At 44.4% G+C, this 26,752-nt stretch overlaps 1 protein-coding gene across 4 annotated transcripts in view; it reads right to left on the bottom strand.

The window, feature by feature from the left end:
• Nucleotides 1-8,686: 8,686 nt before the first annotated feature.
• DOCK4 (dedicator of cytokinesis 4) overlaps nucleotides 8,687-26,752 on the bottom strand; it is a 386,260-nt gene continuing 368,194 nt past the window's right edge. For 2 of the 4 annotated variants that reach the window (XM_075929689.1, XM_075929694.1), the window contains exons 51-53: nucleotides 23,777-23,890; nucleotides 22,109-22,170; nucleotides 8,687-12,310 (exon numbers count right to left, since the gene is read on the bottom strand). In XM_075929689.1, coding sequence (XP_075785804.1) covers nucleotides 11,891-12,310; nucleotides 22,109-22,170; nucleotides 23,777-23,890 — 596 coding nt within the window. In that variant the 3' untranslated portion in view covers nucleotides 8,687-11,890. The remainder of the gene's footprint in view (nucleotides 12,311-22,108; nucleotides 22,171-23,776; nucleotides 23,891-26,752) is intronic. The other 2 variants (XM_006122512.3, XM_006122513.3) reach the window with 1 other exon arrangement.

The following is a 26,752-nucleotide window of genomic DNA, read 5'->3' as shown; positions in this document are numbered from 1 at the left end:
ACTTGCTTTCAGTTTTTTTTTTTAATTTTGCAAATTACTCTGGCCTTGGACAGCATGGTGTGATGTCTCTGAGTCTTAGGGTATATCTACACTACAAAATTAGGTTGATTTTATTTGTCTACATTGAGTCTTCAATGTAACCAAGTCACCACAATGCACAACATAGGATGGCTGGGAAAAGTGCACGATGCACACTTCTTTAGCAACTCTGGTCTGTTCATAAAGCTGCAAGAAGAAACTTTCTTTCCAGGCAGCAAAATTACTGTTGGTGAATTTGAAATGCTAATAGTTATCCTTGGAGACCCAGCCTCCCTCTTGCTCCCATGGCTCAGTAAGCCGTACACAGACAGCCTGGACACCAGTAAGGAGCAGTTCAATCATAGGCTGAGCAATTTCAGAATGGTGGTAGAATGTGCTGTTGGACATTTAAATGTTCACTGGCACAGTTTGCCTCCTAAGTTAGACCTCAACAAAAGCAATATTCCCATTGCTGCTGCTTGCTCTGTGCTTCACAGTATATGTGAAAGTAAGGGAGAAAAGTTTCTGTGATGGGGAGAGAATGAGGTGGGTAGCTTAGCATCCAGTTTTGAGTAACCAGACACCAGAGTAATAAGAAGAGCACATCAAGGTATACTGCATCACCATGTGGCTTTAAGAACCAGTTTCATCAATGATCCACAGTGATGTGATACTTATGTGTGTTGGTCATAGCCTCCTTCATTGCATCTACTGCCTTGGAAACTTCACCCCCACTAACCAAAGTGTACTGGGTGAATGAAGAACCTTTTAGCCTCAATCCATTAATTTTTATCATACTCACAAATACTGATGAGCAAAGCAGAATAAAGACAATCTAAGCCAAAGAGGCTGATAATACAGCGTGGTGAGGGAGAAATAAAGACAGGCTAGTTACAACTGTACTGTGTAGCGTGGCAGTCACCCCACTCCAGAGAAAAAAGGGTTAAAATAGCCCTGAGAGAAGACAGCTAGGGTCAGCCAATCAAAGCCCAGACATGGCTGGCCAGGCTGAAGACACTCTCACTCCTGCTCTGGAGACAGAAGGAACTAGGTGCCTGCTAGCATAGATACCAGAGCATTCTCAGTCTAAGGCCCAGTGACAGGCTTTTTTCCAGAAACGACTACTGGGCTGTTTACACTGGCCCTTTTCCGGAACAGTGTTCCGGAATAAGGACTTATGCCCGAGCGGGAGCAGAATAGTTTTTCCGGAATAGCGGCTGATTTTGTACAGTACAGCGTCGTTGCTTTTTCAGAAATTCAAGGGCCAGTGTAGACAGCTCGCAGCTTATTCCGGAAAAGCGGCTGATTTTCCGGAATAAGTGGCCCAGTGTAGACACAGCCTGGCTGGAAGGGGGTGCTCTAACACTGAGCTGAGTCAGTTCCCATGTGACCAGCAGGAGGTACAAAGATGGTGAGTTGCACCATGTTCCACACACACACAGCAATCGCAAGCAAAGCTGTGGGAATGGGAGCCTTCTGTTTCTCGTAGCCTCCCCTGGAGTTGAGCACAAGGGGGACAGAACTCTCCCGCACACCCCACATTCTAGCACATCTGGGAGAGGAGGATGTGGAACTTGGTGAGGAAGGCAGTCGGTTCAGCATAGAATGCATCAATGTACTCTATGACCTCAACCAGATGCCTCAACATGTTTGTTTGCTTCCTCATAAGCCACACCATCTCATCTTGTGTCTTACTCACATGTTCCCGCCACGCTCTCCTGTCCTCTTGGTTATTCTGCATGCTCCCTGACAGTGCAATCGTCTAGGCATTGAACTGGGTCTTGTCAGTCTTAGGGGAACATGAGGAACAAGTTCTCCCACATTGTCTTTTTCCACCTTCTAATCTAGGACAGTCTCTGTCATCGTGTGGCATACGTGCTGCAAGAATGCAAAGCACTGACAGTGCATATTTATTGTAGCACAACATTAAATCTTGTTTTGAAAGAAGCATTTCATCACAGTGCATACATAGTTTGAGAAGCAAGGTTAAATCTTGTTTTAAAAGAAGCATTTTACTACAAGATACAACACAAGTTGAACTGCTGCACTTCAAGTGGTTTGCTGACAGCCATGGTAAGCTAAGAGGGAAGGGGAGGGAGATTTGCTGCTGCAGCTTTTCAGACATCTGGGATTAATAGTTTCAGGCTGTAGGCCCTTCTCCCAAACAACCAGGATGATGCTGGAGGACAGGCACCAGCATCATTTTAAAAAGGGGAAAGGGTGTGCTTCCTGTTTCCCCCTACTTCAACCCAATGCAACTTACACAAGCAAATTGTTCAACAGTGTTTGTGCAGGGCTTGCCCCTGGCACCTGTCCTCAAGCACTGCAAAAACACTTTGTTCAACAGTTTGCTTATGTATAAGAAGCTTCACTGAGGGTACGTCTACACTTGCTCCCTAGCTCGAGCTACAGCTGCAAATGTAGCTGACCGATATTGCTAATGAAGCGGGGATTTAAATATCTCGCATTTCATTAGCATAATCTCGCCCACGCGTTATTCCGCTCAACAGCTGATTCGAACCAGGAAGTGCGCTCCGGGATGCGTTAGTTCGAATCAAACCCCTTGGTTCGAACTAATGTTACTCCTCAAAAAATGAGGGCATTTGTAGCCTTTGGGCATCCGTAGTCAGCTGTCCTAGTGAGTGCTCCATGCTGATCAAACAGGAAATTAACTTTCAAAAGTTTCTGGAGTTTTAACAGGGGAGTTGCTGGCTCCTGTGACCCTGGCTGATGTGTAGCAGTGTTGAAAGTACTTTCTTGAGTGGTCACGGAGGAGCACTCTGGGACACCTGGAGGCCATTCCCTTCAAATTACATAGTGCTGTGTCTATAGTATCCCTGTGTTGACCGTGAATGTTGACTCAAGTGCTACATCTCTTGCAGAGGCGGACTACAGGATTCAATTTTACAAGCCCTTTAGGTCAGCAGAAGAGGCTCGGTAACGTGGACGTGCACATTATTAATTAGACGTAATACAGCATATGTCAACCTAATTTTTTAGTGTAAAAAAGGCCTTTGAAACGGGCCCTTGTTTATACACACTCACAGGTCAGTGCACCTTTCTGCTTCAAGATCGTTCCTTGACAAGCATATGGGAAGACAGGAGACCAGAGAGAGGATTATTTGATGTATTTTATCCGATTTGCTGGCAACAAGTTTTCCAAGTGGGCATATAACTGAAATAAGACCACAGAAAATAGAAGGGTGTCTCGTTTTTAATAAACAGCCATATCTCCCTCTTTATTTTTAGAAGTAAACTCCAAGCAAGCCTCTTTTTCCCCCTGGGAGAGCAAGATAGGTATCAGAGTGATTTATCTCATGGTTTCCAGAGACAGCCTGGGCTAATCCAACCTTAGTATTTACTGCTTTATGTAAAATCAATATGTCATCTGAAGATGCCACAGATTCCTTTGGCACTAAACAGAGAGCATATCTCAGTTCCTTTGGGTAAAATATTATATCCACAATACATGCAGAATCACAGGATCTACTATAACTACAGCCAAAAGATTAGGCCCGACAGCCCAGTCCAGAAACTACTCCATGTTACAAGATACTTCTGCATCTCGTCCTGCGGGCAGGAATCATTTCTATTCCAGTTAAATAAGGTAGAGCCCAGTCATGTTCAACTATTGGAGCTAGTTCAGTCATTAGCTGAGATTACATGATCACAGCTGAGATTTTGGTAGTCTGGTTTAGAACATATTTATTGACGATCAATTATGATCAGATGAAATTTCTGACAACTGATTTTTACTTGACACTATGTGTACATTCTTTAATTAGAGAAACATAGCTAACAAGCTAACCCTGCCCTCTGCTGTCACGTCTATTGCTGCAGAAAGCATATTATTGCCTATTCAGAGTATCCCTGGTCAGTCAGATACGTGTAACTAGTTCTGCATGGAATAAAAATGTCACTAATGAGCAAAACAGCCAAAGGGTTTTCTGCAGCAACATCATTCTAGCTGCCTCAGGATCTCTTTCAGAATGACTCCTCAAGTTTCACTTGGCAAGAATGGCTGATGAGTTCTTAAAAAAAGAAAAGAAAAAGAAACCAAATCAAAAGAACCGTAACAAAATCCAAGGAGCTACCCAGTTTACAAGCCCAAATAAATTCAAGACTCTAAATACATTTTCCAAAGTAAAGAAGCAATAATTTCCTAAGTAAAAGGAGCATAAATACTAATTATGCTTCAGAATTGTATACCACCCTTTTGGCAGCTTCCGATATGAAATGCACTGATTCACCTATCATAATGTATTATTGTTAATTATTATTATTACAGTACCTAAAAGCATGTTGGCACTTTAAAGTACAAGTAAAAAGACACAATCCCCAGCCCCAAAATACTTTACAATATCACACTGCTCACATAATTAGGAATAAGGCTAGCAAAAAAGAAGGAAGAGTTAGGTTTACAGTAACACGATTATTATGATATGGAACATGATTGTGCCAATGATTTCTTAATAAAATGCTTCCATCAGTAGCATTTACAGCAGTTGTAGTTTTAGTTGTACAGGCAGTCCCCGGGTTACGTACAAGATAGGGACTGTAGGTTTGTTCTTAAGTTGAATCTGTATGTAAGTTGGAACTGGTACATATTGTACCCCAGGTGTCCCCAATTCAGCCGCTGCTGAAACTGACCAGCGGCTGACTACAGGAAGCCCGAGGCAGAGCTGCTTTGCCCCGGGCGTCCTGGAATCAGCCGCTGATCAGTTTCAGCAGCAGCTGACTTGGGGACACCTGGGGTAGAGCAACTGGGGTGCTGCCAGGTTGGTCCCAGCAGCGCCGAGGTGCGGCACTGCGAAGACCAACCCGGCAGCGCCCCAGCTGCTCTGTCCCAGGCGTCCAGATTCAGCCGCTGTTGAAACTGACCAGCAGCGGCTGAATCGGACATGCCTGGGGCAGAGCAGCTGGAGTGCTGCTGGGTTGGTCTGGTAGCGCCGACCCTTGGCGCGGCGGGACCAAACTGGCAGCACCCCAGCTACTCTTGGGGACGCCTGGGGCAGAGCAGCTGGGTGCTGCTGGGTTGGTCCAGTAGCGCCGCACCTTGGCGCTGTGGGACCAACCCGGCAGCCCCCCAGCTGCTCTACCCCAGGCGTCCTGATTCAACCGCTGCTGAAACTGACAAGTGGCGAGAAAAGCCTGGTCTGCTGGGGGAGGGGAGGGGGGAGGCGCACTAGCTGCGTCCCCCCCCCCCCCCCAGCAGACCAGGGAGACGCGGAGTGGCTTTTCTCGCCACGGAGGATGTGGGCGGCGGGACCGCCCAGACGCGCCGCGGTCCCGCCACCCACATCCTCCGCGTCTTTGCTCCGCGTCTTCCTGGTCTGCTGGGGGGCTCCCCCAGCAGACCAGGGAGACGCAGAGCGGCTTTTCTCGCCACAGAGGACGCGGGCAGCGGGACCACGGCACATCTCGGCGATCCCGCCGCCCGCGTCCTCCGCAGCAAGAAAAGCCTGGTCTGCTGGGGGGGGGGGGCGCACTAGCTGCGCCCCCCAGCAGACCAGGGAGACGCGGGCGGCGGGACTGCCGAGACGTGCTGCGGTCCCGCTGCCCGCGTCCTCCGTGGCTTTGCTCCGCGTCTCCCTGGTCTGCTGGGGGGAGCAGCTTTTCTTGCCACGGAGGACGCGGGCGGTGGGACCACCGCGGCACATCTCGGCAGTGTGCTGGGGGGGGGGGGGGTACGCAGCTAGTGCGGGGTGAGTCACCCCATTCATAAGTAGGGATCCGACATAAGTCGGATCCACATAACCCGGGGACTGCCTGTAGTCTGGATTATGCCCTTTTCCCCCCCGGATACAAACATGGTAGACCTGCCCCCTGCACAGGCTCTGTGAATGGGAATACACATAGGGGAGAAAAATAGACTGGGAAGGCTAGAATGTTTCCCTGGAAGGCCATCCAGAAGTTGCCCTGAAAAGGTAAATCACCCCAAGGCTGTATGTCTTTTTCTCTGTGGTGCTCGGAAAAATGGAATTGTGCCTTCTGGGTGCTACGCAGAGTTAACGCAGGAATTAGAGCCAGCAGGGATGGCCTGCACTCCCAGGATTCAGCCATCTTATCCAATGAGTATTGGGGAGCAAATCTTGCCTCTGCATGGCCTGATGTGAGGAAATCTCTGATAGAAGAGAGGCAGGTGAGATTTGGAATGGACATGAGTCAGGTAACCATTTTTTCTTCTTTGAGCGATTGCTGATATCCATTCCAATAGGTGACTCTCAAACAATTTCTACACAGGCGGGGTTTGAAGCTCATTGAGCTGATTGCAGGAATGCCCTGCCAAAGGCTGCATTGTCCGTTGCCTATTGTGTGGTGGTGTAATGGGACATGAAAATGTGAATGGACAATGACATTGCAGCTCTACTTATGTCCTGAATAAGGACTTGCAGAAGGAATGTCACCAAGGATGCCTGTGCTGTTGTGGAATGAGCTGTCAATCCCAGAGCTGGAACCTTAGCCAAGTCATAGCAAGTTCTGATGCAGGATGTGATCCACAGTGAAATACTCTGGGATGAGATGAGAAGGCTCTTCATTCTCTCTGTTATTGCAATAAAGAGCTTTAATGAGCATAGGAGCAGGTTCCTTTGCTTTATTGCAGCTATAGTATGAAATCAGGTCAACTGAGTATCTCAGAAAGAAGGTGTGTCTCATGATCAGGCACATGCTGGTTAGACCATAGCTAGCAATCTGCATCAGTTCCGTGGTGGACTGAAAATAGTGCTCATGTGGTAAATCCTCCTCTCAAAATAGACAGTAAAATTTCTCTCGATTAGAGCAGGCAATGAGCTTCAAACCATATAAGACAGTTTGTTCTATGAAACCTCTTCTGAGCACGTGTGCAACGTTCTGCTCTCTTAAAGGATGCACTGGCCAGGAGATCAGGAGGGCAAGGGTGAGGGGACTGCAGAAAGCTCACTCTAAATTCAACTCTTTTGTATTCTCTCCAAAATCTGTTTCATACCCACCCGCCTCTAGGTATTTTTGCCGCAAGAGCAAATATTTCCACTTTCAAGGCACACTTTGCACTGAGCTCACGCTTTGTTTAAACACTGAGTACTGCTTTGTCCATGTTGTTCTGTTTAGCTAGGTTTCTGGCCTGATGCATTTTAGAATCCCTGTCCCTAGAGAAGGGTGTGTGTGTATACTCTACAGATAAGCATTCTCACCTCTCCTGGTGGGTGTTTTAAAAGACCTTGCGATCATAATCTTAGGGAAAAAAATGCTTGAGCCATGGCATAGGTGACTGGTGAGGGAGAAGCCAGTGAGCCATCAGCCATGTAGGCCCCCCCCCCCCACACCACCTTGGGAGGAGCCAGGACAACCCTCCTCTGCCACAGGCCCCCATTGCTCTATCCTCTCCCAGCTTCTACTCTGCCCGCTCCCAGCCCTTGCTCCACCCCATGTCTTACTCCAACTGAGGTGGCTCAGATGACCGACAAGACCAAGGGGCCAAAGCTGGCAGCAGGAGTCCAGCCCCCTGCACTCACCGGCAGTGGCAGGGGGAAGTGAAGCAAGGAGGGCCCCAGTTTGCTTTGTTTCCCACCAAGGGGTGCTGAAGCTGCCCTACTCTGCTTCCCCTAGCCACTGCCAGCTTTTTCATTACAAACAAAGCACTGAAAGCATCCCCCACAAAAGTGATGCTCAACAAATACTGCCCCCCCCCCCCCCCACACACACACACTGTACAGTTTAGGCCTGGGTTTCTGCTAACAGAGTCTTCCCTTGAATAGAAACTTCTAGGGAAGCCATGGAGAGTGAGAAGAAACAACAGTCCCAGTAATATTTCAGAAATATGTAGGGCTATAATTTGTCACCCTGCTATATCATTTTCAAACAAATGGAGCAAATTAAAGTACACCAGCGGATCCAGCAGTAATAGTAACTCAATGATGTAAAACATGTATTTAAATCTACCATAGAAATTTCAACAATTTATGAACTGTATCACAGCAGTCATTTCCTGCTATTATATTTGGAGGCTGAATTGGTCTTTAAAATACCCCGAGAGGAGAATGTTATTACAGAGAGTGTGCATACACACACAGCATGGAGAAAGATCATTAGTGGAATGAAGATGTCTGTTACAGTGACAGGCAAACCTCTTAATATTTTGGAAGGCTTCATAAAACTAGTGTGGACTCTTTTCTCCTGTAATTTATGACAATCAACCCTCCATTCCCACTCTCCCATCTCCTCCCACAAATAATTCAATGAAAAGAAAAACATGACACTAAAATATGCATTAGGGCCACTACTTAACCCCCTCCCAGGAATATTTAAGGTGGAACAACATAGGTGCTCCGTTTTTGAGTTTTTTGATTGATTGAAAAAATACTTTACTTCATCATCCACCTGTGTGTGAGTAGTGAGCGCCCACCTAGCAATGAGTCTGTGGTGAGAGGCTCTTAATACATTTAAAAGGCTAAAGTGCAGCAGAAGGGACTCAGCGCTAGCCAGGACAGCTGATTCACGACTTGCATAGGATTCCCCCCACTGCGCACCAGCCTTTTAAATGTATTTAAAATATTTTTATTAAATACGTTGTATTTAAATACATTTAAAAGGCTGGTGCGCAGCGAGGACGAGGGGAGCCCTGCGAGAGAGCCAGGAATCAGCTGTCCCAGCTCGTGCTGGGTCCCCCCATCGCACTTTAGCCTTTTAAATGTATTAAGAGCTTGTTGGCTCTTAATACATTTAAAAAGCAGAGGTGTGTGTGGCATACACATCTCTGCAGGAAATGTAAACGTGGTGAGGCTGGGGGAAGGGAGGAAGATGGGCATGCATGGGGACATAATGGTGTGTATGGCCTGTGGAGCAGCTTTGTAGGGAAATCATTCTAATTATGACATACTTCTCCACAGGCGGGTATCACTCTACCAGACATACATGGGATTTTTAGTTTATATGACCATTAAGTTCATTTTATCTGGGTGGCAAGATAGGCTGGAGAGCCTAAGGGACCCAGGAGTTCACATTTGTTACTGGTTTGGTGAAATCTAATTTTAGAACCTACCACCTTTTGGAGATATCTGCCTTTGTTTTTTGATAGTCTGTCTTGAGACACGTGCTCACGGGTAAAACCATTCCAGACAGCCCGCCAGGTATGCTATCAGAAACATCTCTTACATTATTTTCTGGACTGCTTAATGTCACTAAATAAGTCATAAAATTACATTCATGAATAATGCATACAATTCAAACGAGAGCTTTATTTACAGTAGCCTTTCAAGCTCTGGGTGTTGTAGCATATATGACAAATTTCAGACTGCATTTTTATAGAAGCCAGGAAGAAAAGCTCATCTATAGAAACAATTTGTCAAAACTGGCAAAGCAGAAAATGTGTCAGCTCCTTTTTACAGTACTTCACTGTCATTTTTTATGGTTTCCTATTGTTTAGAGCATACCCAATGTCTTTTGTTATAAAAACACTGAGTTCAAATTGGTTAATTTATGGCCTACTCTTATAGCAAATTTTACAGGCCTGTATTGATCAGAAGTGCAGGTAAATGCTCTCCAAATCTTTACTGTCCTGGCAATTGTCTGACAAAGCCTTTACAGATCTGAGCAGGGAAAGGATTAACTCACTCCAGGAGATATTTATAAGAAAGAAAGTTGGATCTTTCAAGCAAAGGAGGCAGAAAGTTTAATTTTATGACAAACTGATTTATAATCTACTCCGCTGTGAAAAACAAATTATACTATAAAGATTAATCAAGTAACTTTATTCTGCAGCAACCAACGGGAGCATCTGTGTAAACAGAAACCTCATGAAATGTTTTGCTGCAAAGCTGACTTCAATAATAGACGCAAATGATAAATTCAACAATTTTGCTCACTGCCAGAAATAAAATGAATGGCTTCAGGAGCAAATAACACTGATTCATACTGTGCTCAAGCACTAGTCAACCAATCTATTAAACTACACAGGGTGAGGGGGAAGGGAAATCAAAGCAGCTTTGTTATCTTACTTGTGACACCTTATTTAAATCTCAGGCATTACCCCTTTTATACCAGCATAAATATGTAGCCTTCTACATCTTTTATAATGTGGTTACAGACACAAAATTGTTATAGTCAAAAGCAAGAGCTAGTTCAAGGAATTTCAGACTTCAAAATAGGCAAGATACAAAGCTAAAATCCATATGTTCCTTTTTCAGTTATGAATACTTTCACTAAAACATAAATATTTTAACATATATTATTTTTTTCTGACATTCAAAACTGTAAAGTCAATATGGCAAAATTATTGTTAAAAGCACATATGTACAAATATTCTTTTTCCATACATAAAGTATTTGGCATAATTATAACAATCTTACTGCATACACAACTGTTTGCTTTTTCACATAATGGTACACTCCTTATTAAAATTAAGCAGTTATGTACAAAAATACTTGAACATTTATTATAGAAAACCTCTATAGCTACCATCAACAGCATATACCTGCTGAAGGTTTCACTGAGAGAATATAAAAAGTGGTCACTTTCTTCCAGTTAAGCTATCAACAAAGCTAACAATTAAAATTAAAATGAGCTTCCCCAAAAAAGGAGGATATTTTAACAGCATGATTTAAAATACAGTTCATAAATCTGTTGTCAACCAAATGTTAAAAACAATAAGTAAAAGAAAGAGAGCTACAAAAATACATACACAAGGTGCTTTTTCCACACTCCTGCAACTGGGCATTAGCTTTCCATAGCTCTACAGAAATTCAACCTAGAACAGTCTACAATCATCTTCCTTCAATAAAGATGACCATGATCAACTATGTTCAAACAAACAATCAATAATAAAAACCAACAATAACAAAAACTTCTAGTAACAATATACCTGAAGAGCTGTTAGGAATTTTGCTAATTTGTGCAGAATTGTGAATTAATGCCTTTATCTTTTAAAAATTTACTGATACATACCCAGTGATTTATATTCTTTAAATTTGATCACTTACTGCATTGATCTGATACTCATCAGTATTGATTCCTGTTCATCCTTATTAACAGGACACATTCATTTGTGCCTCTATAATATCTGGATATTTGTTCTTCTGGGACTGAGGATATTTTTTAAGTTAACTTTCAAAGACAGGAGAAAACCCGCAACTAACTGTTAATGGGATTTGTGTGTGGACTAACTGAAAGAGTAAAAATATATCACACATGAAAAAGAAAGACGTGCACCAGATACAGGAGTTAAACTCTTTAGTCCTATTACAATAGCTTATCAACAATCAATTTAATTCCCAGAAAGGTGTTTTCCACTGAATGAAACGTGGATATTAGTTACTCTTGGAAAGCAATACAAAAGAAGTATTTTGTTTCCTTACAACTTTTTACTTGTGGGGTAACTTGCATAAACAGCCCCCACTGTTACTACTATAACATACACATATATTTGAATTGACCAACTTGCTAATGGGAAAGGGAGAACAACCTTTAGAGTACTTGCAGAAATATCTTAACCTATAAACAATGTTGTTAGAAAGCGTGCATTTATTTCTAGTAATCAGATCAGTTAGCACAGATGACATTTTGTAAGAAGCATAAAACTAACGCAAATGAGAGCTTAGGTGGTTTTAGATTTAATAAATTTTTTATAAAAATGAACATAAAATACCAAAAAGGTATGTATTCATATTTACCACTTGAAATTAACAAAATTCTCTCATTCATGCTTCCTGTAATATCTGTCAATCAAAATTATTAATTGTGTTTAATAACGTGTAACAAAGTATTAATAAGCATTTAAAAACACGTAAAAGAAAATTTGGGTAAAATATTAAAGTGCCTACACTAAATGTATTTTACTTTTTTCCAATATTATTTCATAAATGGTAAAGAATTCACTGCAAGTAAATATAAAAGTGATTTATAACTGAGAAACTTTCCGAGGAAGAGGCCTGGGCCGAGGAACCTGTTCAGTCCTCCTGCTACTGTTTTCCAGATTGTTTGGCCGCGCCTGCAGAGGTTTGGGGGGCAGTGCTGGTGGATCTGAAGTGACAGGAATGGAGAGGCTGTGAGGTAGTGGGACAGGCCGTCTCAAAGTTCGTTCATAAACACTGTAAGGGGGCGGAGTTTTACTTTCTTTTCTCATCGGCTCCTCAGAAACACTGTAGTTTGGAATAGTTTGTTCATTCCCTTGACTTTCAAAGCCAGAAGTTTCTGATGTGCTACATCGGCTGAGTGAAGAGATTCCACTGCTGTAACTTCCTGACAAGACTGGAGAGTTGGATATGAGCCCCGAGGAATGGCATTCAACAGGAGATGGGGTAAATGATTGCACAGATCCCTGAAAATAAGACAAAAGAAGGATTCACGTCAAGGAGAATTCAGAGCAATGTTTTCCTGTGGAAGCTAAAACATAGATTTTTTTTTTATGGATACATGGATAATGTATTTTGGGTTGGATTAAGATCTAGTAAAAACCTAGTCAAAGCTTGTCTATAGAATGCTTATTTTCAAACTATACATCAAATTCTATTCTTGTCAATGATTTATTTTTATGGAGATAAAATGTATTTACATGTTATATTCCTACTATCAGTCTCTGGAAAAATCTGTCAGCATTAAAAAAAAAAAAACTTTCATAATACTGACAATAGACTATATATCCATGACTTGCTGTGTAACTAGTACCACTGTGCCCTCTAACGCCAGAACACTGTATCTACATCACATTCAGTACTGCTAATTCAACATCTGGTTTAGGATATATTTACAGCTTTCCTTTCTTTTTTTACCCCCACTAGATCACACTATATAAAAAGACCACATATGATGCAGTATTCTATCTAATAGTCCATGTAAGATTTTTAAAAATTAACTATTTAATTTTATAACACAAGAATGCTAGCTGTGTAAATGATAATACACTTTTATTGAATCCCCTGTGTGTTATCAGTGTGGAGTCTTTCTTCAGGACCATAACTTATTAGCAGATACCATTAACAGTGAAGGTAGCTTCAAATTCTGCAGTGTGCATCAATGCTATTTAAAATTTTTGGCATCTTCTGCTTGTAAAAGCTTCAGGACATCCAGGATTGGGAATATACTTAAATCACTGTTGGTTGCCTGGTTTAGAAGTATTGTTTGCACTAAGCCAAACAGTGATGAGGCAGCTCAAGCTACTGCATAAGTGATAAACATTATTTACTAAAGATATTATCCACTAAGATTCTTACACTTTAGTCCTAGCTCCACACACATGATTGACAGAATTCCATCAACTCTTAGAAGAATGTTTATCCTGAAGAACAGTAACACTGAAGCAAAGTAAAAGACAGGCCCTCTATTGGCAGTTGTGTGCCAGCTTTGATATCTGTAGGTACTGTGATTTTAGTCCTCAGAAAAGGCAGCACTTTTCCTATAAGGATGAACACAGCATGTAGTGAGACAGGGCCAGGGTCTTTCCCATGTACTTCTATTGAGGCCTCCAACTTAAGGCAGCTTCACACCGAGGTGTCCAGATTTCCTTCTTCTACATTCATGTTTCAGAAGCGGCAATGGGGAGAATCAATCTAACTTTGCTGGTTCACTTGTAGTCTTTTGCAAGGATACTATGAAACCTGCAATTTCAGCTTCCAAGTGTTGCTGGCATCTTACATTCAGATACAGGGTTTCTCAGCAGAGGCAGACCAGTTTGTGTACTGATGATGACACTCGAATGTCAGTGCTCATGGGGCATGAAGTTTTATCTATGATGCACAGTCTATATTGATGCTCTTGTGTCATTTTTCTGTGGGGCCATTTCTTAAGCTTCTTACCTTGCAGGAGTGAGAATCCTGACAGTGAGAATCATTAGAGATAAGAAAATCACCTGTAGTAGTGTGCTGTATATTTTACTCCAATAGGTCTTTTATGCATCTACCCCACATAGAAACTGGGGATTATTAGAGATGGTTGCAGTTTTAAAAAAATGTTGAACAGTAAAAAGGAGTATGGCATTTTTTGCTTTTCTCCTCAGCTCCAGCAATCTTTTAAAGTATCTCAGTGCTTGCACTTTGTTTCTTATATTCTAATATCCTAAAAAAAATTGTTAGTCTTTAAAGCAGGAGTGGGGAACCTCAGGCCCGGGGGCTGGATGCGGCCCCCAGCTTGCCTGGATCTGGCCCATGAGACTCAGGGCTCCCCCCAGCATTGGGGACCCCACACTGGTGTTCCAGCCTCCCCGCTGCCCCACCACAAGGCAGGAGCACACAAATCTAATAGGCTTGCCCCCACCCCCACCCCTCAGGCTCTGGCGTGTCAGGGGAATGTGAGGAGTGTCTTTCTCCTCAGTTGGGGGCCATGCCAGTGAGGGTTTTTTTTGTTTTGTTTTAGTTTTTTGCTTCTCACTTGTGTGCGGCCCCTGTCTGATTTTTCTGTGGGTCAGTAGCCCCACCACTGCTTTAAAGTGCCACCAGAGTCCTTGTTGATTTCACTTTGTTTCTGTATTTGTTCTGGGGCTTTTTTTTCTGTGACAATTTACATATTTTTAATTGGCCTCTCCTGGGAGCTCTGCCTTGGATATAAGTGAAGGATCTAACTTGTAATGCTTGTAGCATTAATACCAGCCAGGAGAAGGGACATGAACATACTATTCCATTACACTATCCTTCTGGGTCAAAATACAGAGTATTGTCGGTCTGACAGAAAGGCGTTGAGACACAGGTAGGAGAATTTTAGCAAAACATCTTCAGAGCAGCAGAATCACTAAGCAATTTTCCCTTTTTGATTTTGATTTCTTTACAATAGAATATCAATTATACTGAACTCTGAGGAACTGAAGGCATTAGGAAAGGCGAAGACTACCACAAATTTGCTGAAAATGCAGTTTATATGCACAGGTGTGACCTCCTGCCCTTTCCTGGTTACTCTTTGCATCTAGTCCACAGTTGTGTCCAGTAAAAAAATAGAATTTAAAATATAATCATCCAAATTGTTAAGTATTTATTAAATACATTGAAATCTTCATATATAAAAGGAAAGATGAAAATGTAGTCATGGATATATATAATACTCAACGGTGCAATAATTAAATACCAGCAGTACACTATCCATTAGAATCTTCTTAATCTCCTCTGACCATCCTGGAAGTTACTAAGCTATGTGGTACTACATAGCAGAGGCTCACAATTATGGTGAAGAAAGGACTGAAGGAAGCTTGGGTTTTAGTGAAAAATGGTAAGAAATTCAGTTAGTGTTTAATTATGACTCTATAAACACTTATACAGCACAGGACTTATTAGTAAAAAGGCATGAAATATATGACAGCCAATAGCAGAAGAGAAAAGAAAGATGCTACACATACAAAAGATTTTACTAAGTGCAAATATGTTAAATTTGTGCTAACTAGTTTGAGAGAGAGTCCAGACACAGCAGACACAATCCTCAACTGAATAGTGGTGGTGGAAATGTGGATCTAAACCAACTTTCTGTTCCCCTAATCTTGTGCTGGCTGGTGCCCAGCTGCTGTGTTCCAGATTAGGATCAGACAGCTGTCAGCTCTACCGTGGAGTGGAAACAGGTGCCTAGAGCTGGCATTGTGCACCCTCACCCCATGTCAGGGGAATTCTTGGCTGCCCATTTAGGGATTGATTCAAAGCCCACTGAAGTAATTGGAAAGATTTTCATTTACATCAGTGGAATTTAGATTAGATTCTTAGGGCATCTTACTCAGGCAGTGCAAGGGTGCTGGAAGAAGGGCCAAAGATTGAGTCTAACATATGACGGGGAAAAGCGTAGTGGGGTTTTACTTAATCCTCACCGTCAACTAAGAAAAAAACAATTACTTACCTTTCATAACTGTTTGTTCTTTGAGATGTGTTGCTCATGTCCATTTCCTCTAGATGTGCGCACGCTGCGTGCATGTGTCATTGGACATTTTTTTCTTAAGCTGTACCTGTTGGGCCAGCAGGGGAGCCTTTTGGAGTGGTGCCACTGTATCAGCAAATATAAACCGTTACTGGCCCTCACCCTCTCGGTTCCTTCTGATCGGACTACTCCGATGAAGGGGAGGTGGGTGGGATTTGAAATGGACACGAGCAATACATCTCAAAGAACAACAGTTGCAAAAGGTAAGCAACTGGTTTTTCTTCTGCAAGTGATTGCTCATTTCCATTCCATGTAGGTGACTCCAAAGCAGAAACTCAGAAGGTGGGGTCGGAGTCCTAACCTTCCACTGAAAGGAGAACTCTACATCTCCTTAGCCTGGGGACATCTTTGCCAACCATTAGCAGCACATAATAGTTGGCAAAGATGTGGACCAAAGACCATGTGGCTACCCTGCAGATGTCCAGGATAGGCACCTGGGTGACAAAGGCTGTGGAGGAAGCATGGGCTCTAATGAAATGAGCTGTCAGAGGGAGAGTTGGCACCCCTGCCAAATCGTAACACTCTCAGCTACAGGAAGTGATCCATGATGAAATCCTCTGAATGGAGACCAGTTGTCCTTTCAGTCTCTCTGCAATTTCCACAAACAACTGTGGGGACTTACGGAAGGGCTTTGTCCTATCTAAATAAAAGGCCAAGGCTCTCCTAACATCCAATGTGTGCAAGGACTGTTCTTTACCAGAGGCATGTGGCTTAGGATAAAACACTGGAATGAAAATGTCCTGAAATACATGAAACTCAGGCAGAAAGGCCGAGTGGGGGCAGATCCTGACCTTATCCTTGAAAAAAACGTGTAAGGAGGGTCTGAGATAAGTGCCCTGAGCACTGACGCCTGCCTGGTCGACACCATAGCTACCAGGAACAACACCTTCAAGGACAGGTGTAGTAGCAAACACAGTGCCAAGAGTTTGAAAGGGGGCCCAGTATGTTTGGTCAAAACCAGGTTGAGGTTCCACAGTGGAGTGGATTGCCAAACATGCAGGTAAAGCCTGTCCGGCCCTCTCAAGAACTGGTGGACCATGGGGTCTGCAAAAAGCATCATCCCACAGGAGCCCAAGAGAAAAGCCAAGATAGCCACCAGGTGGACCCTCAGACGAGAAGTAAAACCCCTGGATCCTCAGATCAAGGAGGCAGTCCAGGACCAGCAGGACCTTGGCATCCATGGGAGAAATCCCCTTCTGAGTTGCCCAGATAGAGAAACAGTTCCACTTGGCTAGTTAGTGGCTTTAGTGAAAGGCTTCCTACTCTCTAGTAAGACCTCCTGCACCCATTCTGAACTAACACTTTCAGACATGGATCTTCCAGGCTATAAGGTGCAGGGAATATAGGTTCAGATGGTGAAACCTGTCAAAATCCTGCATTATCATGTCTGAATACAGAGGGAAGGCAATCAGCCTCTTGAGGGAGAGGCTCAGGAGAAACATGAACCAGTGCTGTCTTGGCCACGCCGGCCCTATGAGAATGAGGGAAGCCCTGAACTCCTGAGCCCTCCGGATCACCTTGTGTACCAGGGGAAACAGAGGGAATACATAAAGCCAACCCTCGGGCCAAGGGGTGAGGAGGGTGTCCCCCAGAGACCCATGACCGCGCCCCATGAAGGAGAAGAACCAGGGACACTTTCTGTTCTGGCAGGTCATAAACAGGTCCAGGTGAGGAAATCTCCACCTGCGAAAGATTTGGAGGGTCACATCCGCCCTGAGAGTCTACTCTTGGCTCATGAAGGACCTGCTCAACTGGTCTGCCAGAATGTTCTGGGTCCCAGGAAGGTAGGAGTCTATCGGATGAAAACCCACCTTGATACATAGATCCCAGAGCTAAAGGGCTTCCAGACATAGGGAAGGGGAATGAGCACCACCCTGTGTGTTCATGTAAAATATCACCATTGTATTGTTGGACACAATGAGAACAGTTCTGCCCCTGAGGCAGGGGAGAAATGCCTGGCATGTTAGGCGGACTGCCCACAACTCCCTGACATTGATATGTAGGGAGAGTTCCTCCTGGAACCACATACTTTATGTCCTCAAGTCGTCGACATGGGTTCCCCAACCGGTGTCAGATGCGTCCATCACCAACCAAAGGGAAGGCAGAGGCTGGGAGAATGACCTCTCAGATCAACAACATCCACCTCGAGTCCCCAGTCCAAGGAGTGGAGGATACTGGGAGGGACCATTACCACTCTGTCCCAAGGGTAAGAGGATGGGTTGTGTACCCGAGCCAACCACAGCCCTAGTGGGCGAAGCCTGGCATGCTGCACCACGTATCTACAGGCAGCCATGAGCCCTAGAAGGCACATGCTGTTTCTTGCCAGGGACATGGGAGATGCCCGAAAGGCTAGGATAGACTCTCTGACAGTCAGGAACCAAGACTGGGGCAGGGAGGCTGTGGCCAACACGAGTCCAGGCAAGCATCCACAAACTCTATTACCTGCATGGGCATGAAGATGAATTTGGCCACATTCAGGAGGCAGCCCAGGTCTAAAAACAGGTTCTGGATCAAAGAAAAATGGGACAGCACCTGGACTAGGGACAAGCCCTGCACTAGACAATCATCCAAGTACAGATCTACTTGGACACTGTGCTTTTAAAGGAAGGCGGTGACTATAGTCATGCACTTTGTGAAGACTCCAGGGGCTGTGGAGTGGCCGAAGGGGAGGGCTGTTAACTGGTAATGGTCCTAGCCCACAGTAAAGTGCAGGAACCTCCTGTGGGTGAGGGGCAATGGAAATATGGAAGTATGCATCCTTCAGATCGAGGGCAGCAGAGACTGAGGGAGGGAATGATCGATGCCAATGTCACTATGTTGAACTTGGTTTTGGTGATGAACGCATTGAGGTCCCTGAGGTCCAAGATGGGATAAAAACCACCCTTCGCCTTGGGGACCAAGAAATACCAGGAGTAGAAGCCCTTGCCCCTGAACTCCACGGGGAGCACTTTGACTGCTCCAAGGTTTAGGAACTGCTGCACCTCCTTATGCACGAAATACTTGTTTGAAGGGTTCCCGAAGAAGGACGAGGCAGGACAGTGGGAAGGGGGGGAGAAGCGAGGAGAATGGGATGGCATAACTGATCCCTACAGTCTCTAAGACCCAATGGTCTAAAGTAATGGACCCCCAGGTCCCGCAGAAAGGAGGTAAGCAATCCAGGAAAAATTGAGAGGTGACTGGTAGGCAGTCCTCAGGTGCACCTTCAAAACCGCTGGCAAGGGCCTTGGGTCTTGTTGGAGGGGCCCATCCCTCTGATCAGAGGGAAAGTGAGAACAGCGCCTATATTTCCTACCCCTATGCCTGGAAAAATCCGGATGGGGGCCTTGCTGTGAGGGGCAAGAGATGTTCCTGTTGGAGAAGGAATGTCTCTAGGGGGCAGAGGTATGGATCCCTAAAGATTTTAGGGTGGCTCGTGAGTCTTTTAGGCCATGCAGATGGTGGTTGGTCTGCTCCAAGAAAAGAACAGGACCAGGACATGTCCTGGATTGTGGTCTGGAGTTTGGGAGATACCCCAGACACCTGTAGTCAGGAGATACGATGGAGCATCCACTGCAGTATCCACTGCAGTGGGCTGCAGTATCCACTGAGTTGACGGTAGCTCGCAGGGCTACCAGAGAAACCACTTTTACCCTCCTCCAAGAAGGGATTGAACTAGGAGCAAGAATCCCGAGGGACAAGCACCATGAACTTGTCTATGGCAGCCCAGGTATTATAAGCATAGTGGCTAAGAATAATGTGCTGCTTTGCTATGTGGAGCTGCAGACCCCCAGAGGCATAGGTCTTTCTACTCAGAAGGTCCATCTTCTTGCGTCCCTATTTTTGGGGCTTGGGCCTAGCTGACCTTGCCTCTCTTGGTGATTAACCACCTGTACCACCACGGACCTGGGGTCGGGGGGGAGGATGAGAAAAGAGGTTCTCGTTGCCCTCCTATGGCAGAAAGTAACACCTCTCCATCTTTTTATTAGTTGGCGGGATGGAGGCCAGGGACCGCCAGAGGGTCTTCGTGATCTTAGCCACCATTTTTTTCAAGGGCAAGGCCACTCGTAGGAGTATCAGCATTAAGGATATTAACAGTCGGATCTGAGTCCTCCAAAACCTGTTCTGTCTGCATCCCAAACTCTGGCCCAGACATCTGAAGAGGTCCTGGTGCAACCTCAAGTCCATAGAGGGCATTGATAGTATTGCCCCTCCCAGGGTCTCATCTTCCGGGTTGTGGCTTTGAGAGGCAACCTGAGAAACTGCCAAAGAGGCCGTCATTGACAGCTGAGCCGGGGGCACCACACTTTCCCTGGAGGCCCTTGGCAAAACTTGTCTCGGAGGCTGAGACTGCCCCAACATGGGGGAGTGGGCCATTGGTCGCTGATGGAAGGGCTCTGGTGGTAAGCCCAGGGTGTCCAAAATGGCCACTGGACAGGAGCCTGCCTCTGAGGTGGCCAGGTTGCTGCACCAGCTGAGCAGGGGCCAAGACTGCTGCACTGGTTGTACCAAGGTACTCCTGTGCCGGAAGTGGTGCCAGGAGTAGAAGCAGTGCTGAGACCTAGACCTGAAAGCCCAGAAGGAAAACATCGACTCAGCCTCCGAGTCGGTGGAATACTCAGAGGCCAACCAAGGCAGTGCCATGGTGGTGGAGACCAGGGACTGTTAGCCCAGAGCATGTTTGGCCATGGACACAGGCTTCCCACGGTGCCGAGGTAGAGGAGATGGCATTATGGGACTCGGTGCTGGGATTTCATGTACTCTAGCAGGGTGCATGGACTGGGCCGGTGGCATGGGCAGCACTGAGCAAACAACCTGTTCTGGAGCTGGTCACCGGTGCTGGTGGAACCCAATAATGCTCCCTCGGGGCTGGCTGCCGAAACATCCGGTGCTAGTGTGTTAGCACAGGGCCGCCTACAGTCACAGTCCCTCGCAGAACCAGATGCCGAGGCTAGAGACAAGGTCAGTTCAATAAGGTCTCAAGCGGCCTCAAAAGTATCCAGCATTGAGGGCTCCAGAAGGTCCTCCTCTGGACAAGAGTCCTGGTGTGGGCTGGACTGGTGCCGACCCAATCTAGAGGGGCTGGGTGCCGATCCTAATGGTGCCATGTGCCCTGACTGAGGGTGCACTCCCAGCACATGCCTTGATAGAGACCTGCCCCTGCTAGGTCTCCATTTCTTCTAAGGCATCGGAGACTGCGACCGGTGTCAAGGTTTCCATGGCACTGGAGAGGCGTGTGAATGCTGGGTGTCTCATGCACTAAAGCCAGGGTACTCTGAGTCACTGGTGCTGGGTCTGATGCCGGTGCCAGATGAATAGCCCCCTCAATAGGGAGAATCTTACAGCGGGACTATCTCTCCCACTTGGTCCATGGCTTAAAACCCCTGCAAATTTTGCAGGAGCCAGATAGGTGAGCCTCCCCAAGGCACTTCAGGCAGGCTTCGTGGGGGTCCCCACAGGGCAAAGGCTTCTGGCACTTCATACGGAGCTTGAAGCCTTGGAGCCTGGACATGCCCTCAAGCCAAAAGCCAACTATCTACACTCACAAAAAAACTATATACAGACGATAAGAACAATTAACCATAAAACATCAACTATTTTACAAGATAACAGACGAGAACTGCTAAGTCTCGCTTCCAGAAGCAAGAGTAGAGCACCTTCCAATGACCATCATGGGCAGTAAGAATGAACTGAGGGGGTGGAGGACCAGCTGGAGTATATATTAGCCAATATAGTGGTGCCACTCCAGGAGGCTCCCCTGCTGGCCCAGTGAGTACTGCTAAGAGAAACATTTTCTGATGACACATGTACACAGTGAGCGTGCACCTACATGGAATGGACATGAGCAATCATTCGAAGAAGTTGGCATATTCTGGAAATCCTGCTAAACTGCTTCCTTCACAAAGGATTATGTTCCTTTGTCTAGCAGGAGCCTTCTACAATTATTAATACATAAGATGAAATGTCCTTATTTGGACAAAGTATTCAACTAAAATTTTCAAATGAGAGCTTCTGGGTGCTCAGCTCTTCTGAAAATCAGCCCACTTAATTTCAGTGCCTAAATATGGATTTAGGATTTTAATTTTAGGTACACATGTTGAAAATCTTAGCTTGACCGTTTTAGGGCTGCTACTGTCATTTATACTCATGAAATGTCATCAATGCAGTAAAATAAGAAATTATCTAAAACTGCCTGTATAAATTAAAAGTTTGCACTACAGAACATAGACATAACAAACCCCATGGAATAAGCCAGTACCTTCATTGGAGATCTGCCAGCAGAAGAAGGGGAAACCAAAGCTACATGCCTTGCTGGTGAAGCTGTGAAGTTAGAAAAGTTTCAGTTCAATTTCAGAGATTTCACAGTGCCACCCTATGAAAATCAAGGTTATCACAGAAATTCTACCAGATACAAAGGGTCTCCACTAAGTTTAGATGGTTCACAGAAAAAAAATGATATAAAGATATGCCTGGGAAAGATTTGTTAATGGAAAAGAGATTATCCAGTTTTTACTACCCAGTTCCTCCCTTTGTTCCATTCTGTGCATTTTCTTAAAGGTTATGGTTGTTTAGAAGATTTTGTTTTGTTATCAAATTATGCAAAGGTTATCCTACAAGAGAATACATACAACATGAAATATTTATGCACTCATCTCCCCTGGCAATTTTTACATCATTCTCAACTAACTGACAATGTGATTGAAAAAAATTCCTTATCATACTTTCTTTTTTATTTTAAGGAATATATATATATATATATATATATATATATATATATATATATAGACACACACACACACGCAATAATACATGACAAAGCATGCTTCTCCCAAACGCTTGAAGATCCATGGTGTGTGTAAGGCATGAAGATAAATGGAAAATATCTTCAATTGTTTGAAAACAATCCTATTTAAAATAGCACTTACAGATATTTTCATTTAAATTGACAAAATGATTTCTGAAGGCAAACTGGTTAATGAAACTGGACACATGGACTTACACAACTGCACATACAGCACCACCCAGTAAGATTCCTCTTTTTAGAGTGGCCCATTTGTGATTATTAACCTCCAACCATAGTAAGACCAAAAGACCAAAAAATCAGTAATCTCTTCTGGAATCAAGGTGAACTGCTTGAAACTAGAAAGTCAAAGTGGCATAGGCAGACTGGGACACTTGGCTGGGCCCTGATTTAGGGTGGGCGAGTAATGACAGGAGGGTTGGGGAGCAAAAGCCATCAGTACCACCTCTCTGCACCTACAGTCCCTCCGGGAGTGGGGGGGGCAATAGATGCTCTGGCCAGAGGTCCTGGAAAAATGGGCGTGTGTGAAGAAAAGCACATTTACAGCGGGGGAAGAGTTGGGCCCCCAGGGCTTCCCCTACTCCACCAGCCTGGCATTCCTGTTAAGGAGCAGGGTCGAGACCCAGGGATTTTTCTTCACTCTAGTTGCAAGTCCCCATGCCCGAGTGCTGCTCCCTGGCCACAGCACCAGGTGGGAGGAACAGGACAAGTCCCAGACCTAGCTCTGTGGCTGGAGCACTGGATGGGCAGCATGTAGCGAATCCTGTGCCTTGACCCTGGATGATGGCAGGAGCATAGGGTAGACAGAGCAGAGCAAGCATTGGGGTATGAGCAGAGCTGTGATGGGGTGGACTTGGATGATCGGTAGGTGAGCCATTGCCCACTCAGACCCACCTGCAGCTATGCCACTGCTAAGTATTCTATGAAGATGCAGGATGTTGGGAATGGACTGTTACAATAATACAGACTGTTAACAAGGTTAGAGTAGCTGCAGTGTACAGCCTTCTGTCCATGGCGTAAATTACCCTGCCCAGGGAGTTAAGTGCTAATCACAGTGGAAAGAGTCAAAGCCACCAAGTAAATCATGTTGTATTGGAGGTTGGCCTGAAATGTTCATTTACTCACCAGTCTGTGTGGGTCTTGGTGGCACAGGAGGAGACATAAGCTTTCCACTTTCTGACATGTTCCTGGCTTCCTTCCCACTGTCCAAGCTCCAGCTACTGGGGGTGGGGTTTACAGCTGCAAGAGAATGACAATGTTGACATGTCCACTAACATTTCCAGCTCTCAATTCCAATCTGTCCACCTTTCCTATATCCATGAAGATTACAAGTATGTAGAGTTAAAATATTAACCAACTCACAGTACTCCTGAAAAAAATCTCTCATGATTACAATAATTACATTTCTAAAAGCACCTAAAGTCGTGCATGTCAAACTCCTGGCCTGCTTGATGTATGTAGTTGACCCCCTAAGTTAGTTTGAGTTGTACAGCAATTTGGACCTCAACAACAACAGTATCTGAAAGAAAACTCTGGTGCGTTAAGTCCCAGCTTAACAAAGCCTTGGCTGGGATGATTTAGTTGGGATTGGTCCAGCTTTTAGCAGGGTGTGGTACTTGATAACCTCCTAGGGTCTCTTCCAACCCTCTGATTCTTTGCACACACATATCCAGCTACAGAGGGAAACAGACTGATCCCATGAATACTGCCAGGGCTGGTCTACATTAGGGGCACTACATCAAGCACAGCTGCACTGATGCAGCTTCATCATTGTAGTCCATCTATTAAAGATGCTCTATGCTGACAGGAGACCTGCCAGTGTCTCAGCTCTCTCAGGCAAGTGACTATTCACACCCTGGAGTGAAGTAAGCTACAAATTTAAGTGGTTGTGTAGCCTGGCCCACAGATTCCCTCTGTAGCAGGCTCCCTATATAAAGAGTTCTACATGTAACAAAACAGACTATTCATAGGCAGTTTTCACGGAATCATTTGAGAGAGACAGAGAGAGAAAGAGAGAGAGAGAGAGAGAGAGAGAGAGAGAGAGAGTTCATGTGTGAGGGGAAAAAAGTGGGGTGGAGAGGAACTGAACAAAAATATGTAGGCCGATAAACAGAAGAGATGAAAAGTTAGAAAACATTAGAAACAGCACAAAGCAAAAAAATGGGAGTGCGAGCAGCATATGACCATTTCTTTGTATCCAGGGTCTAGATGGTCTAATTAAAAATGTAATTTAACTTGGCCACAGGATGACTTTGGCACCCTTGACTTGTACAAGATCACTGTTTGGTATTTATCTGTGTCATTTTTCAGGGCTTGTACATCTTTAATTGAATTGTAGTATACATGGAATAGTGATTACTGCATGGAATATTCTCTATGACAGGAACCAGAGAGGTCTCTCATACTATAATATTTTCCACACTTGTCTGACAAAAAGACATTTAACACTGGCACTCCAAAAGAGATCTTAAAATTGCAGTTTCACAGAAAGCTACCCTCCAGTTAATGAAAAATCTACAACCTTAAAAAAAAAGCTACAGAATTGGTAGAAGCCTTTTTTAGCTGAACCATTTTTGACAATAAATTCAAAGGCTGCGTCTAGACTGGCATGATTTTGCAGAAATACTTTCAATGGAAAAGTTTTTCTGTTAAAGTATTTCCGCAAAAGAGCATCTAGATTGGCAAAAGTGCTTTTGCGCAAAAGCATCTGTGGCCAGCCTAGACGCGATTTTGCGCAAGAAAGCCCCAATTGCCATTTTAGCCCCTTTTTCCCGAGGGGGAGCGTGAAAGTATTTGCGCAAGAAGCACTGATTTTGTACATTACAAAGTCAGTGCTCTTGTGCAAATTCAAGTGGCCAGTGTAGACAGCTGTCAAGTTTTTGCGCAAAATCTTGCCAGTCTAGAGGCACCCAAAGTGCTTCCAAGATACAGGGAACACAAGCTCTAGCTATATCATTCTTCTCTTTGCCTGCACTCCATACTTGTATGCTGGCATGTTACAGAAACACGGGGGATTCTTGTGGTCATTTACAACAATGGAATGAGAATTTGAGGACAATGTTGATGTTATGATTCATACTATTTCTATTACCATAGCATCTAAGGACACCCGGATAGCTACCCTGCTAGGCATGGTACAAACAACACGAGGATAGTCTCTACCCCAGAGATTTTATAATGTAGAAAATACATAACAGGGAATAAATACACAAATGAGGGGAGCACTAGGAAACAGAGAGAGGGAAATGTGTATTAAATTAGTATCCAAGTGATTTCTATGGTCACGTGTGCCCAGGATAGTAATGAGTAATCTGATTTTGGCATAAACCAACCTTGACAGTATTACATTTACAGAAATATTGCTTACAACTAGCCACTACATTAAAAAATGAAACAGTGACAAAAATTTCCTGATACTTTATTATACTTTCTAAAGCAGAAAAATCATATAAAATGTTCCCTGTAGATATTACAAAGAACTAATTTATGATGAGTGAGCAATTTTATTCAAAAGGGGCTAAATAATGAAATTGTTTGCTTGGAGAACAACAAACTAATGAACTAAATCAAAACAAACATATTTACTGCAATTTGTATATTTGATTTTCCAGTCCTAATACCCAGGATTCAGGTTTGCTTGGCAACTCACCTTTACATTTTAATATTCTTTTGTTCATAAGCACACATTGGCTACGTTTAGACTGGCATGATTTTCCGCAAATGCTTTTAACGGAAAAGTTTTCTGTTAAAAGCATTTGCGGAAAAGCGTCCGTGCCAATCTAGACGCGCTTTTCTGCAAAAAAACCCCAATCTCCATTTTTGCGCAAAACAAATCTGAGCTGCCTACACTGGCCCTTTTGCGCAAAAGCTTTGGCAAAAGGACATTTTCCCGAATGGGAGCAGCATAGTATTTCCGCAAGAAGCACTGATTTCAGAGAGTAGGAAGTCAGTGTTCTTGCGGAAATTCAAGCGGCCAGTGTAGACAGCTGGCAAGTTTTTCCGGAAAAGCGGCTGTCTAGACACAGCCATAATGTATATTATACATTTAATAGGTGCCAATTAAAATGTATTCCAGTGAAAAGATCATCATCAAGTTTTTTT

This window comes from Pelodiscus sinensis, chromosome 1 (genome assembly GCF_049634645.1).
Source record: "Pelodiscus sinensis isolate JC-2024 chromosome 1, ASM4963464v1, whole genome shotgun sequence".
Classification (NCBI taxonomy): Eukaryota; Metazoa; Chordata; order Testudines; family Trionychidae; genus Pelodiscus; species Pelodiscus sinensis.
This window is presented reverse-complemented; position numbering and strand designations above follow the sequence as displayed.